Below are 12514 nucleotides of genomic sequence, written 5' to 3' on the forward strand. Positions count from 1 at the left end.
CTCTCTCTCTCTCTCTGCGCCTCTCTCTCTCTGCGCCTCTCTCTCTCTGCGCCTCTCTCTCTCTCTCTCTCTGCGCCTCTCTCTCTCTGCGCCTCTCTCTCTCTGCGCCTCTCTCTCTCTGCGCCTCTCTCTCTCTGCGCCTCTCTCTCTCTCTCTCTCTGCGCCTCTCTCTCTCTGCGCCTCTCTCTCTCTGCGCCTCTCTCTCTCTGCGCCTCTCTCTCTCTGCGCCTCTCTCTCTCTGCGCCTCTCTCTCTCTGCGCCTCTCTCTCTCTGCGCCTCTCTCTCTCTCTCTCTCTCTGCGCCTCTCTCTCTCTCTCTCTGCGCCTCTCTCTCTCTCTCTCTCTCTCTCTGCGCCTCTCTCTGCGCCTCTCTCTCTCTCTGCGCCTCTCTCTCTCTCTCTCTGCGCCTCTCTCTCTCTCTCTCTGCGCCTCTCTCTCTCTCTCTCTCTCTCTCTCTGCGCCTCTCTCTCTCTCTGCGCCTCTCTCTCTCTCTCTCTGCGCCTCTCTCTCTCTCTCTCTCTCTGCGCCTCTCTCTCTCTCTCTCTCTGCGCCTCTCTCTCTCTCTCTCTCTCTGCGCCTCTCTCTCTCTCTCTCTCTCTGCGCCTCTCTCTCTCTGCGCCTCTCTCTCTCTCTGCGCCTCTCTCTCTCTCTGCGCCTCTCTCTCTCTCTCTCTGCGCCTCTCTCTCTCTCTCTCTGCGCCTCTCTCTCTCTGCGCCTCTCTCTCTCTGCGCCTCTCTCTCTCTCTCTCTCTCTCTCTCTCTCTCTCTGCGCCTCTCTCTCTCTCTCTCTGCGCCTCTCTCTCTCTCTCTCTCTGTCTCTCTCTGTCTCTCTCTCTGCGCCTCTCTCTCTCTCTCTGCGCCTCTCTCTCTCTCTGCGCCTCTCTCTCTCTCTGCGCCTCTCTCTCTCTCTCTCTCTGCGCCTCTCTCTGCGCCTCTCTCTCTCTCTGCGCCTCTCTCTCTCTCTGCGCCTCTCTCTCTGCGCCTCTCTCTCTCTCTCTCTGCGCCTCTCTCTCTCTCTGCGCCTCTCTCTCTCTCTCTCTCTCTCTCTCTGCGCCTCTCTCTCTCTCTCTCTGCGCCTCTCTCTCTCTCTCTCTGCGCCTCTCTCTCTCTGCGCCTCTCTCTCTCTCTGCGCCTCTCTCTCTCTGCGCCTCTCTCTCTCTACGCCTCTCTCTCTCTCTGCGCCTCTCTCTCTCTGCGCCTCTCTCTCTCTGCGCCTCTCTCTCTCTCTCTCTCTCTCTGCGCCTCTCTCTCTCTCTCTCTCTCTCTCTGCGCCTCTCTCTCTCTCTCTCTGCGCCTCTCTCTCTCTCTCTCTGCGCCTCTCTCTCTCTCTCTCTCTCTGCGCCTCTCTCTCTCCGCGCCTCTCTCTCTCTCCGCGCCCCTCTCTCTCTCTCTCTCTCCGCGCCCCTCTCTCTCTCTCTCCGCGCCCCTCTCTCTCTCTCTCCGCGCCCCTCTCTCTCTCTCTCCGCGCCCCTCTCTCTCTCTCTCTCTCCGCGCCCCTCTCTCTCTCTCTCTCTCCGCGCCCCTCTCTCTCTCTCTCTCTCCGCGCCCCTCTCTCTCTCTCTCTCTCTCCGCGCCCCTCTCTCTCTCTCTCTCTCCGCGCCCCTCTCTCTCTCTCTCTCTCTCTCCGCGCCCCTCTCTCTCTCTCTCTCTCTCCGCGCCCCTCTCTCTCTCTCTCTCTCTCTCCGCGCCCCTCTCTCTCTCTCTCTCTCTCCGCGCCCCTCTCTCTCTCTCTCTCTCTCTCTCCGCGCCCCTCTCTCTCTCTCTCTCTCTCTCTCCGCGCCCCTCTCTCTCTCTCTCTCTCTCTCTCCGCGCCCCTCTCTCTCTCTCTCTCTCTCCGCGCCCCTCTCTCTCTCTCTCTCTCTCTCCGCGCCCCTCTCTCTCTCTCTCCCCGCGCCCCTCTCTCTCTCTCTCCCCGCGCCCCTCTCTCTCTCTCTCCCCGCGCCCCTCTCTCTCTCGCTCTCCGCGCCTCTCTCTCTCTCTCGCTCTCCGCGCCTCTCTCTCTCTCTCGCTCTCCGCGCCTCTCTCTCTCTCGCTCGCTCTCCGCGCCTCTCTCTCTCTCGCTCGCTCTCCGCGCCTCTCTCTCTCTCGCTCGCTCTCCGCGCCTCTCTCTCTCGCTCGCTCTCTCCGCGCCTCTCTCTCTCGCTCTCTCTCTCTCGCTCTCTCTCTCCGCGCCTCTCTCTCTCGCTCTCTCTCTCCGCGCCTCTCTCTCTCCGCGCCTCTCTCTCTCCGCGCCTCTCTCTCTCCGCGCCTCTCTCTCTCCGCGCCTCTCTCTCTCCGCGCCTCTCTCTCTCCGCGCCTCTCTCTCTCCGCGCCTCTCTCTCTCCGCGCCTCTCTCTCTCCGCGCCTCTCTCTCTCCGCGCCTCTCTCTCTCCGCGCCTCTCTCTCTCCGCGCCTCTCTCTCTCCGCGCCTCTCTCTCTCCGCGCCTCTCTCTCTCCGCGCCTCTCTCTCTCTCGCTCTCTCTCCGCGCCTCTCTCTCTCGCTCTCTCTCCGCGCCTCTCTCTCTCGCTCTCTCTCCGCGCCTCTCTCTCTCGCTCTCTCTCCGCGCCTCTCTCTCTCGCTCGCTCTCCGCGCCTCTCTCTCTCTCTCGCTCTCCGCGCCTCTCTCTCTCTCTCGCTCTCCGCGCCTCTCTCTCGCTCTCGCTCTCCGCGCCTCTCTCTCTCGCTCTCGCTCTCTCTCCGCGCCTCTCTCTCTCGCTCTCGCTCTCTCTCCGCGCCTCTCTCTCTCGCTCTCGCTCTCTCTCCGCGCCTCTCTCTCTCGCTCTCTCTCCGCGCCTCTCTCTCTCGCTCTCGCTCTCTCTCCGCGCCTCTCTCTCTCGCTCTCGCTCTCTCTCCGCGCCTCTCTCTCTCGCTCTCGCTCTCTCTCCGCGCCTCTCTCTCTCGCTCTCGCTCTCTCTCCGCGCCTCTCTCCCTCGCTCTCGCTCTCTCTCCGCGCCTCTCTCCCTCGCTCTCGCTCTCTCTCCGCGCCTCTCTCCCTCGCTCTCGCTCTCTCTCCGCGCCTCTCTCCCTCGCTCTCGCTCTGCGCCTCTCCCTCGCTCTCGCTCTGCGCCTCTCCCTCGCTCTCGCTCTGCGCCTCTCCCTCGCTCTCGCTCTGCCTCGCTCTGCCTCGTGCTCCCTCGCTCTGCCTCGCGCTCCCTTGCTCTCGCTCTGCCTCTCTGCCTCTGCCCCTGCCCCTCTCTGCGCCCCTCTCCCCCCGCCACCTCTCTGCTCCTCTCCTGCTTGTGTTGCGTCTTTCTCAAAAATAAAATAAACAATTTAAAAAAATGTAAATTATGAAACATTCAAAAGACATAAAAACCACAAAAAAACTGATTTATTCACTGTCAAGGTTAAACCAATGTCATTTTGCCATATTAATATACACTTTGGGTGTTCTTAAAGAAGTAAAACCTTACAGTGACTAGTAAACCATTTTGTTCTGTGACCCCATCCCTACCTCCCAAAGCCAGTCCTTCCACTGCTTCCCTCCCAGAAGTAATTACCATCCTGAAGTTGGAGGTCATGGTGAGGTCTTTTTCCTTGGTATGTCTGTAAACGGTGTGTTTTCGCACAAAGCATTGACGTAAATGGTATCTTATTGTGTACATCTCTTGCAACTTATTTTTTTATTTAGTATTTTTAGTATTTATCCATGTTGAGGTATATGTAGCTTTAGTTCATTTTAAACGCCAAATACTTCTGCGTGCAGAGTAAACCACAGGTTCTAGGTCCCTACTTAAGGGCGGCTACTTGTTATTACAGATTACACTATACAAACCTTATCAAGTAGTCCTTGTGCACATGCAGGAGTTTCTTTGGGGTGAAGAAGTACAGTCGCTGCATCGTAAGTTCTGTGCGTCTTCAACTTCGCTGAATGTTGCTGACCTGCTTTCCTGTATGATACCCCTTAGTATTCCCTCAACAAGATGTGCAGGTTCCTATTTCTCACTTATTAGCGGACCTAATTACTGTCAGTTAGATCGTGCAAAATCGTGAACTTTTATTCCTTACTAGCGATAATGAGTTTCTTTTCATGTTTCTATGGATTTTTTTTTTCCTTTTGCGAATTGCCTGTTTGTGTTTTGTTGGATCACCAGTCTGTCTTACCTGATAATTCATTCCATAGCTTACAAAGTGACTCTTAGCTTCTACCTGTATGTGCTGTCTTTCCATTATGTTCGCCTTGTCATATAGAAGCTTTGAGTTTTGATGTAAACGTAGCTGTCTTGTTCCTGTTCCCTGTGGCTAAGAAAGTTTCCGAATTACTATCAAATTCCATTTTCTTCAAGTCTTTCTTGCTTTTTTATATTTAGGTCTTTCTTTCACCCGTCTGGCTAATTTTTATATGATGGATGTAGTGGAAATTAAATATTTCTTCCATATTATCTTGTCTCAGCAACAGGTGTTGAGTCTTCCATCCTGTGCTAGTTACAATGTCCCTCTGATGTGTGCCTCCTCTGTAGACTTGTATCATTCCTGTGTCCATGCATGTGGATCTTTTGTCTCAACACCAATACCACAGTCGTAATTACTACTTCACTGTAAATCTTGCCATGTCTGGTAAGATGATTTTTCTTTCTTCCCTTATTCTTGAAAGTTACCTTGAATCATTTGGTTCTTTGTTCTTCATCTTTGTCTCATTTGTTTAAGTCTCTTGATCTTTAGATTTTCAAGTCCTCTTTTTTTTGTTTTTTTGTCCTTCTAAACCTGCTTATTTTTGTTTCACATTTTGTCATTTAATTCTAATCCTGTTATTTTTTATCACACATAAATTTTTTTATTTTGATCTTTTTATTGCAATCTGATATTTAATGATCTTAAAACATTTTTTGGAAATGATTTCAAATTTACGGAAAAGTGTAATTACAAAAGTAAAAATTGCACAAGGGACACCTCTTGTCATAGGGGTTTTTCATGTGGGTAGTAGAAATTTGAGGTGCAGGCCCATTGTTCAAAATTCTCTGAGGGACCAGTTTCTTCAGGGTACTTTTGTCCCTACTCCAAACCCAAGAAGAGACCGGCAAGTTTCTTTGTTATCCGTCTTTGCCACCAGAGTGTTTCGCATTTTATTTTTTCTTGGTCTACCTTTTGCTTGGGATATCCGCCCTTGGAGGGTGCTGGATTTGTGCACGGAGAGGTGGGCATGGGCATGAATTCCATGTCCCTGTTTCACATGGACCCAGGACTTTGCTTTCTGACCTTCTGTGGATTTTTCAGTCCAGTCCCCTTTGTTGCTGAGAGCGTGTGGTCTGCAGCCTCCTGGCTGCAGTAGGGAGGTATGGTTTTCAGGTATCTTTTTGTTTGTTTTTTGGTGACTTGGTTTGCTTTTTTATGAACCCCCTCTGTACATGTCAAAGAATGTTTGTCTTCTCTATTACCTCAAGGATCTGTTGCAGGAAGATTTTATAGTTAAATTTGTCTCTAAATTGCCAAAACCGGATGTCAAAATATCCCCAACTCTTTAAGCTGGAATTAGTTTTCTAGAGACTGGCAATCTTGGAAAAATAAGTTCTAATGTAATTATCCTGTTGAAATATGAGGTATCTGTTTAAGGTAACTAGTTTGAATACACACTGATCTTTTTCTCATTCAGAGAGGTACTCTGTAGGAACATGCTACTCGTAAAATACACGTAGTAACTCTGTGTAAGACAGTTGGCCTATGGGGAGCTATAATACTACCTGTATTTGCCTTGGAAGAACCCAACCAAGGGAAAGTTAGTATAGTTGAAACATTTATCAAGTAGCTACCTTCCAGCTGTCTCTAAGGAGAGGGAAGAAAAGAAAATCCCCTGTGCTCAGAACCTTTGCTAGGTTAGCTAATCTGATTGAGAAACATGGGCCAGTGGCTGTTAGCTGCTAGCCACCTAGCTCACTTTACTTTCTTGGGGAAAAGTAAGGGGACCCAGAGGCCAGGCTATTTGATTGAAATCCTTCCTTGTGAAAGGTTTGGAAGAACATGTGCTTTCCCAACAAGTTACATAGCTGGTATTTTGTCTTCTGGAATGAAGCAGCAGAGAATATAAGCAGCATACACCTTGGCTGTGACCTGTACTCTGGTATATTCACGGTGACTTTGATTTGCAACACGTAGTTAGACGAATATTATAACTAAGATCTATGGGCATGCAGGTAGCAAAAGCAAGCCGATTAGAATGTAAATTTTGTAAAAACCTAATAAAATGTGATTGGTAGCTCACTCCTGTTTAAGCCTTGGATCTACTTAAAACTCCTAATATTAAAAACAGTTTTTAAGGAAAACTGGCCTTTTTTTGACTTTTGTCAGCATTTAACTAAAAAAAAACTCTTTTTACAGATTACCAAGAGAAATATCAAGAGTTACTTGAAAGAGAAGATTTTTTTCCAGATTATGAAGAAAATGGGACAGATTTATCAGGGGCTGGTGATCCGTAAGTTCTCTTTTTTCTGCTTTCTTTGTGATGTTTCTATGGCTACAGTTTGTAGATGTTTAGGTTAGAAGAAGGTAGATGAAGAATGCACGTTGTGATTTGACGGTGTCACATTGATCTGTACATACTACTTGTCTACCAAAAACTTTCAAGAAATCCTATTAGAACACATAAACTACAATTCTGAAACTTTATATATATCTGAAGGGGAAAAACTTAAAATAGTAGTATACTCAAGCGTAGTTTTATAAAGGAGATTTAGTTCAGCTCGAATACTGTAAGATCTTGGGCAGGTTCTATGCCTGTTTCTTCATCTGTAAAGTAGGGATAGCAGACCCCTCTTTGAGTTTTGAGGACTAAGCGAGAAACCTAGAACCACCTCCTGGCACACAGTAAAAAGCTCAGATCTCAGCTGTTAAAGGATAAATTAAGATTAAGGAGAACACCGATAATGACATAATAGTGTTTGGACTAAAGGGAAGGTGTGAGATATTCACATATCTCCATCTCTCTCCCTGCTATTATTTGTAATAAAAGAAACTTGTCACACCCTTACCATCAGATTGCATTGTGTTTGGTTACAGAAGAACCAAGAACTTGAGAGGTTTAGTTCTAGCTCTTAATAGTTTATATGAATTTGGACAAGTTACTCAGGTTCTCTTCCTAAGTGGAGGAATGAATGAACTAAATCTGACTTAATTTTTCTTATCTCCTCTCTCATGTGTGCTGTAGGTTTTAAAGTGAACCACCTTTATTTTCTCCGCTATCTAGTGAAATCTTAAGTCCATTTGAGATCTTCTAATATTACCATACTTTTACATACTAGTTCATTAAAAAAATAATAACAATAACAGGGATGTAAGGACTCCAAAACCGTTAAGAAGGTTCACCCCTGCTGGGTATACCACTGTAAGTTCAAATTGTTCTTGGCCTTGAATTTCAGGTTGTCCTGTGAAGTTTTGCTTGGTCAGTATTACATGCTCTGACACTAATACACTGGTGGCCATTTCAGCACATGGCCTTGTACTGGAAATGGAGGAACAAAATGAAAAAGTTGATAGAACTGGCAAGATAGTTTCGTCACACATGTAGTACAAGGGGTTTTTGCGAGGTGGGGAGACACATAGATAGCATGTTGTTGTAGAGGAAAAGTATAGAAAAGGGAAAAGATTTCTGGCTGTGCCACACACTTACCCAAATCTTACAGTATTTACTTAACCTCCCAAAGTCTTTTTTCTTTTATCTCTAAAATGGAGATGGTAAGGGTGCCTGGCTGCTGAGTCCATAGAGCATGTGACTCTTGATCTCGAGGTTGTGAGTTCAAGCCCCACATTGAGCATAGAGATTACTTTAAAAAAAAAAAAAAATGGAGATGAGAAATATGGAAATGATAGTAGTACCTGTCTTTTTAAGATGGCTCTGGGTTTTCAGTAAGAATGTATATTAAATCAATAATCATTTAAAATTTTCCACCCATACTTAACCATGGAAAGCTTTGTTTTCCATCATTTTAAACTACCTAATAGTTGAAAAAAATTCTGAGATGATCTTGAAAGTAGCTTATTATGAAAGTGATTCCAAATAAATGGGAATGTGACTAAATTATTTCAGGAATACCATTCTGATAAGTAGACATAAAATGTATCATTAGAGGTAAATGGTACATCTGAAATTATGTTCTAATGTGTGATTGTTAATAAATTTATGAAAATGCTAATCTTGAGCCCCCAAATTTATAGTTCAAGCATTTAAATTAACTTTTAGGTTAGGTTAAGAATTTAACATGTGTCACAGTGCCTGGCTGGCTCAGTCGGTAGTGCGTGAGACTCTTGATCTCAGGGTTGTGAGTTCGAGCACCACTTGGGGTGTAGAGATTACTTAGGTTAAATTTTTAAGTTTTAATTTATGTCTAAAAGTATGACAGAAGCTTAACTTCAAACACAAGAGACTCAGAATCCAGTGTAAAATTGAATTTCCCAGATAAGGCATTTAGTTGTCTAAGGGCTGACATGTATGTGATTCAGGAAAGTACATGCATTCTCTAACAGTCTAAGATAGTTACAGTACCATACTTTGTGTGTGTGTGTGTGTGTGTGTGGTTTAGCATTTTAGATATTTCTAAATTGAAAAACAAACTTATGAATCATCTTTACTTCTTTCATAGATACTTGGATGATATTGATGATGAGATGGACCCAGAGATAGAAGAAGCTTATGAAAAGTTTTGTTTGGAATCAGAGCGTAAGCGAAAACAGTAAAGCTAAATTTCAACATACCAGTTTTATAAAGCAGTTTAGGTTATGGTGATTTAGCAGAACACAGGAAAGCAGGAAAATGTGTCACACTTATACCAAATTAAGGATGTTGAGTTATGTTACTAATGTATGCAACTTTAATTTTGTTTAACACTATCTGCCAAAATAAACTTTATTCCCTATAACTTAAAATGTGTATATATATATAATAGTTTATTATGTACAGTTAATTCCACTGTTTTGGCTGCAATAAAATCGATTTTGAAATAAATGAAATGTTGAAAGTAAATTTTGCTAGTTGGTTAGAAGCTTATCCTTTAAATTCTACTTTTCTTGAGGGAGAAAGTTTTAGGCTGGAAATACATATTATTGCAAAATGTAGCATCCTTTTTTAGATGAGTATATAGCTTTCATTTAGTTTTACATGGTCTCAATGAATGGGTTTCAGATATGAATCACAACCATGAAAATCTTTAGCACTAAAGTCTTAGAATATATCATTAAGCGATATACATATCCAAATGCTGTTTGATACCAAGGGCTTTTAAAATGTCAAAAAAAAACCCACAAAAACTTAAAACTCCCAACCAAACAACCAGGATTCTTCATTGAGCATTTATTGCGATTCTAGAATTGAGTTTTTTTGTTGTTGTTGTTTTTTGTTTTCTAACTTCATTGCCCTAAAGCCTACAACATTCTGCTTTATTTATATGGCCTTCATTTTTATTTTGTAGCATGAGTTGCATTGACTTTTTTACTAGAGAATTTTACTAGATCTTTGTCATTCAGGTTTTCATCTGCTTTATAATTGATACACCTTGAGGATCACTTTTCTAATACTTTTACTATAATGTAGTACCACCTCAGCCCTGTTTAAAAATATTTTTACCTAACGTCAAGTCTTTTTCCAACTAACTATAAAAGTAAAACTTCTGTACAAAAGGATTGCTTGTAAATAATGCATGTAAATAGTTCTGTTAATAACCCACTGTTTTACATTTGGTACATCTGTGTCTGCTAATACAGTTAGGTTTCTCACTTTTCTGCTTGTTTGTTCAGTCTGGATTAAAATTAGACTTTGAAAATAAAATTTAAATAGTTTTGTTTCCTCTAAGTTTTTGGAGTGATATCCTGATATTAAAGAATTTCTGTTGAACTTTTATGTGACATTGTAAAAGGGTTTGAAATCAAACTATGCTAGGAGAGGAGATATTCTGTTCAGTGTGTGTGTTATTTAGTTCAATAACGAGTCTGCTTGGGAAAATTAACAAATGTAAAATACCTTTTAGATTCCTTATTGTAAAAGGGAAGTATATACATAGTTGGGGTTTTTGGAACTTGTAGTAGGATTCTCTTTTTCAGAATGGCTCCTGCGACATGGTAGATAATTACCTTCATCTGCAGTTCTCCAAGGACTGTGCTCCGTGTAAATCTTGGGGGTGGGGAAAAGGGTGTAGGGAAGGGGCAGTACATTAGACCGGGGACCAAGTACATCATAGCTGAGTATGCTCTAAACTTGTAGCAGTGGCTCTGTGAATAACCGTCCAGCTTTGTCCACTAGCTCATTGTCACTCACCACTGCTATACTCAACAGGTACCAATAGGACCTGGTTCAGTTCCAGTGTGTTCCAGTTAACTAGTGCTGCCTAAAAAACCACCCAAACTTAGTGTCTTCAAACAATAAGCATTTTATTCTCGTGAGTTCTTTGGTTCAGTGATTTGGATGGTGCACAATAGGGATAGTTGTGGGTTTGTGTTTTGTTTGTTTGTTTTCTATTCTGCAATGTTTGAGGCCTCAACCAGGAAAACTAAGGGCTGGAGGCAGTTCCAACAGCCGGGGGCTGTAATCATCTTGAGTCTTCTTCACTCACATGGCTGATGACTGGGCTGAGATGACTTGAAGATATCACTTAGCCAGACCCATCTACACATGGCCTGTCCATGTGGCCTGGCCTTTTCACAAACATGGCAGCTGGATTCTGAGAGGGGGCATTGTAGAAGACCTAGGAAGAAGCTGCATTTGGAAGGTGCACACAGCCTTTTTTCCATTACAGTCTTGGTTCTAAGTGAGTCATTAAAGCCATATCAGATAGGCCATTAAGAAATGTGTGGACATGTTTTAAACTGCAATAGTATATCATGAAGAGATGGCCAGCGCTGTAATTGTTGGCCTTTAGAATTGCTGTATCTTCAACAGAAATATGGGTCCTAAGATCTTGTAGGTCTCCAGTGAGCAAGGACACAAAAGTGCTAATGAATGTCCTAGGCTTCTGTTCTGGTAACAAAGCACAAGTATTGGTTTGTACCAGCAAAATCTGGCTCGTGTCGTCAACTCTGACCTTATGTCTTTGCTTTCAGTGCCCTTCCAGCCAAAGACTACCAGGAACACACATGTATCTGAACAGGTTGGATTTAGTACTTTTGCAGTAAAGCAGAATACACACCAAGGGGAACTGTAGGGTGTGTCAGTGAGAGAGTGTTTAGAACCCATCATGGGGTTTAGGCTTTGGTTGGATAATTTGGGAGAGGGCCTAAGAAACTGGAGTTTCACTCTAGATTGGATAGGGTCAGGTATTCAATGACTAGGTATTTCGTGAACTATAGGACAGGTGGATATGGAGGAGGTTCTCATTTAAGAAAAAAAATCACACTTAGCAAGAGAAGATGATACTTGGTATGAAGGAGTAAAAACTTGTTCAGGACTGAAGGACTGAAAATCTGCTCTCACTGAAAAAGAAGTACCCTTGCTGTTAATCAGTCTGGGAGGACAGACACAGATAAAGCCAGCTGCAAAGTTAACAGGACACATTTACCCCAAAGTCATGCAGTTTTAACTGCCACCGTGACCCTTTGTATGGCCACTGCTTTGTTACCAATGCTGTCTTCAGACCTGCTTTGCTATCCCACCCATCTATTCCTGGGGATACCCAATTGCTAAATAGTCCTCCCCTCATGACATCACCACATCCCTAATTAATCCCTGCTTCTAATCCTGCTTCGGAAACAACATCCAACACAGAACCAGTATCCCTTCCCTCAGAACTTGCTCAGAATCCTTCAGCAGGAGTCCACATCTTACCAGTCGGTACCCTCTGACCCCTGGTGTAGCAGGCCGTTTGTTTTTTCTCTGGAGTTTTCTCCCTTGCTTACAAGTCCCTATTTTAAGAGCCTGCTGGCTTGAGGCTGGTGATCTTTGGCTGACTAGACTTTGGTATATGTAAATAATTTGAGGTCACATATACTGCTACTGTGTTGTCAGCCTGGCAAAGCACCAACCCTGGATGGACCTGCTTCAGCCAGGCGGCTGGAGGCCATGTTTTCTGGTAGGTTAGTGCCAGTGTAAATTCATAATCGCCACCTAGGCTGTCAGCACTGCCAGCGATCTGTGTTTATTACCTTGTTTATCTCAAACTCTCCACTCTATTTGCTCCTCATCCCCTAAGGACTTGCTTCACAGAAGAAATTGGGCAGATGTATACAAATGCATCTGCGTTCACTTCATTTTTCCTCTTGTACAGGATGTATCCCTCCTCTTAAAGGCCAAGTATTCCACATGTGCCCAAAACCTGTGCCCTCTGACTCATGAACTCTCTTGTTACTTAGTCTGTACTTTTTCTTTTTTTTAACCTCTTTGCGTGAGCTGTCGAACATGTCATTCTTCTTGAGAGAAATCTGGCCCTTAACATTTCTCTCTCAACTACAGTTCTATGCTTTCTAGTGAGATTTTTCAAATATCCCATTTTCTTCTACTTCCTATTTGCCCTTCAAACACATAGCTTCTGCTGCCACTATATACAACAGCCCTTGCTGATTACATTTATGCCACTAAATCAAGTAGACACTTGATTCTTTAGCTTGTTCTCTAGGCAATATCTG

The 12514-nt window shown here is 44.4% G+C and overlaps 1 protein-coding gene across 4 annotated transcripts in view; it reads left to right on the plus strand.

Moving 5' to 3' along the window:
- PAIP1 (poly(A) binding protein interacting protein 1) overlaps positions 1–9752 on the plus strand; it is a 35886-nt gene extending 26134 nt beyond the window's left edge. For all 4 annotated transcript variants that reach the window (XM_042950383.1, XM_042950363.1, XM_042950357.1 and 1 more), the window contains exons 10-11: positions 6290–6383; positions 8548–9752. In XM_042950383.1, coding sequence (XP_042806317.1) covers positions 6290–6383; positions 8548–8641 — 188 coding nt within the window. In that variant the 3' untranslated portion in view covers positions 8642–9752. The remainder of the gene's footprint in view (positions 1–6289; positions 6384–8547) is intronic.
- The last annotated feature ends 2762 nt before the right edge of the window (positions 9753–12514 follow it).

The sequence above is a fragment of the Panthera leo genome, chromosome A1 (genome assembly GCF_018350215.1).
Source record: "Panthera leo isolate Ple1 chromosome A1, P.leo_Ple1_pat1.1, whole genome shotgun sequence".
NCBI classification, from domain to species: domain Eukaryota; kingdom Metazoa; phylum Chordata; class Mammalia; order Carnivora; family Felidae; genus Panthera; species Panthera leo.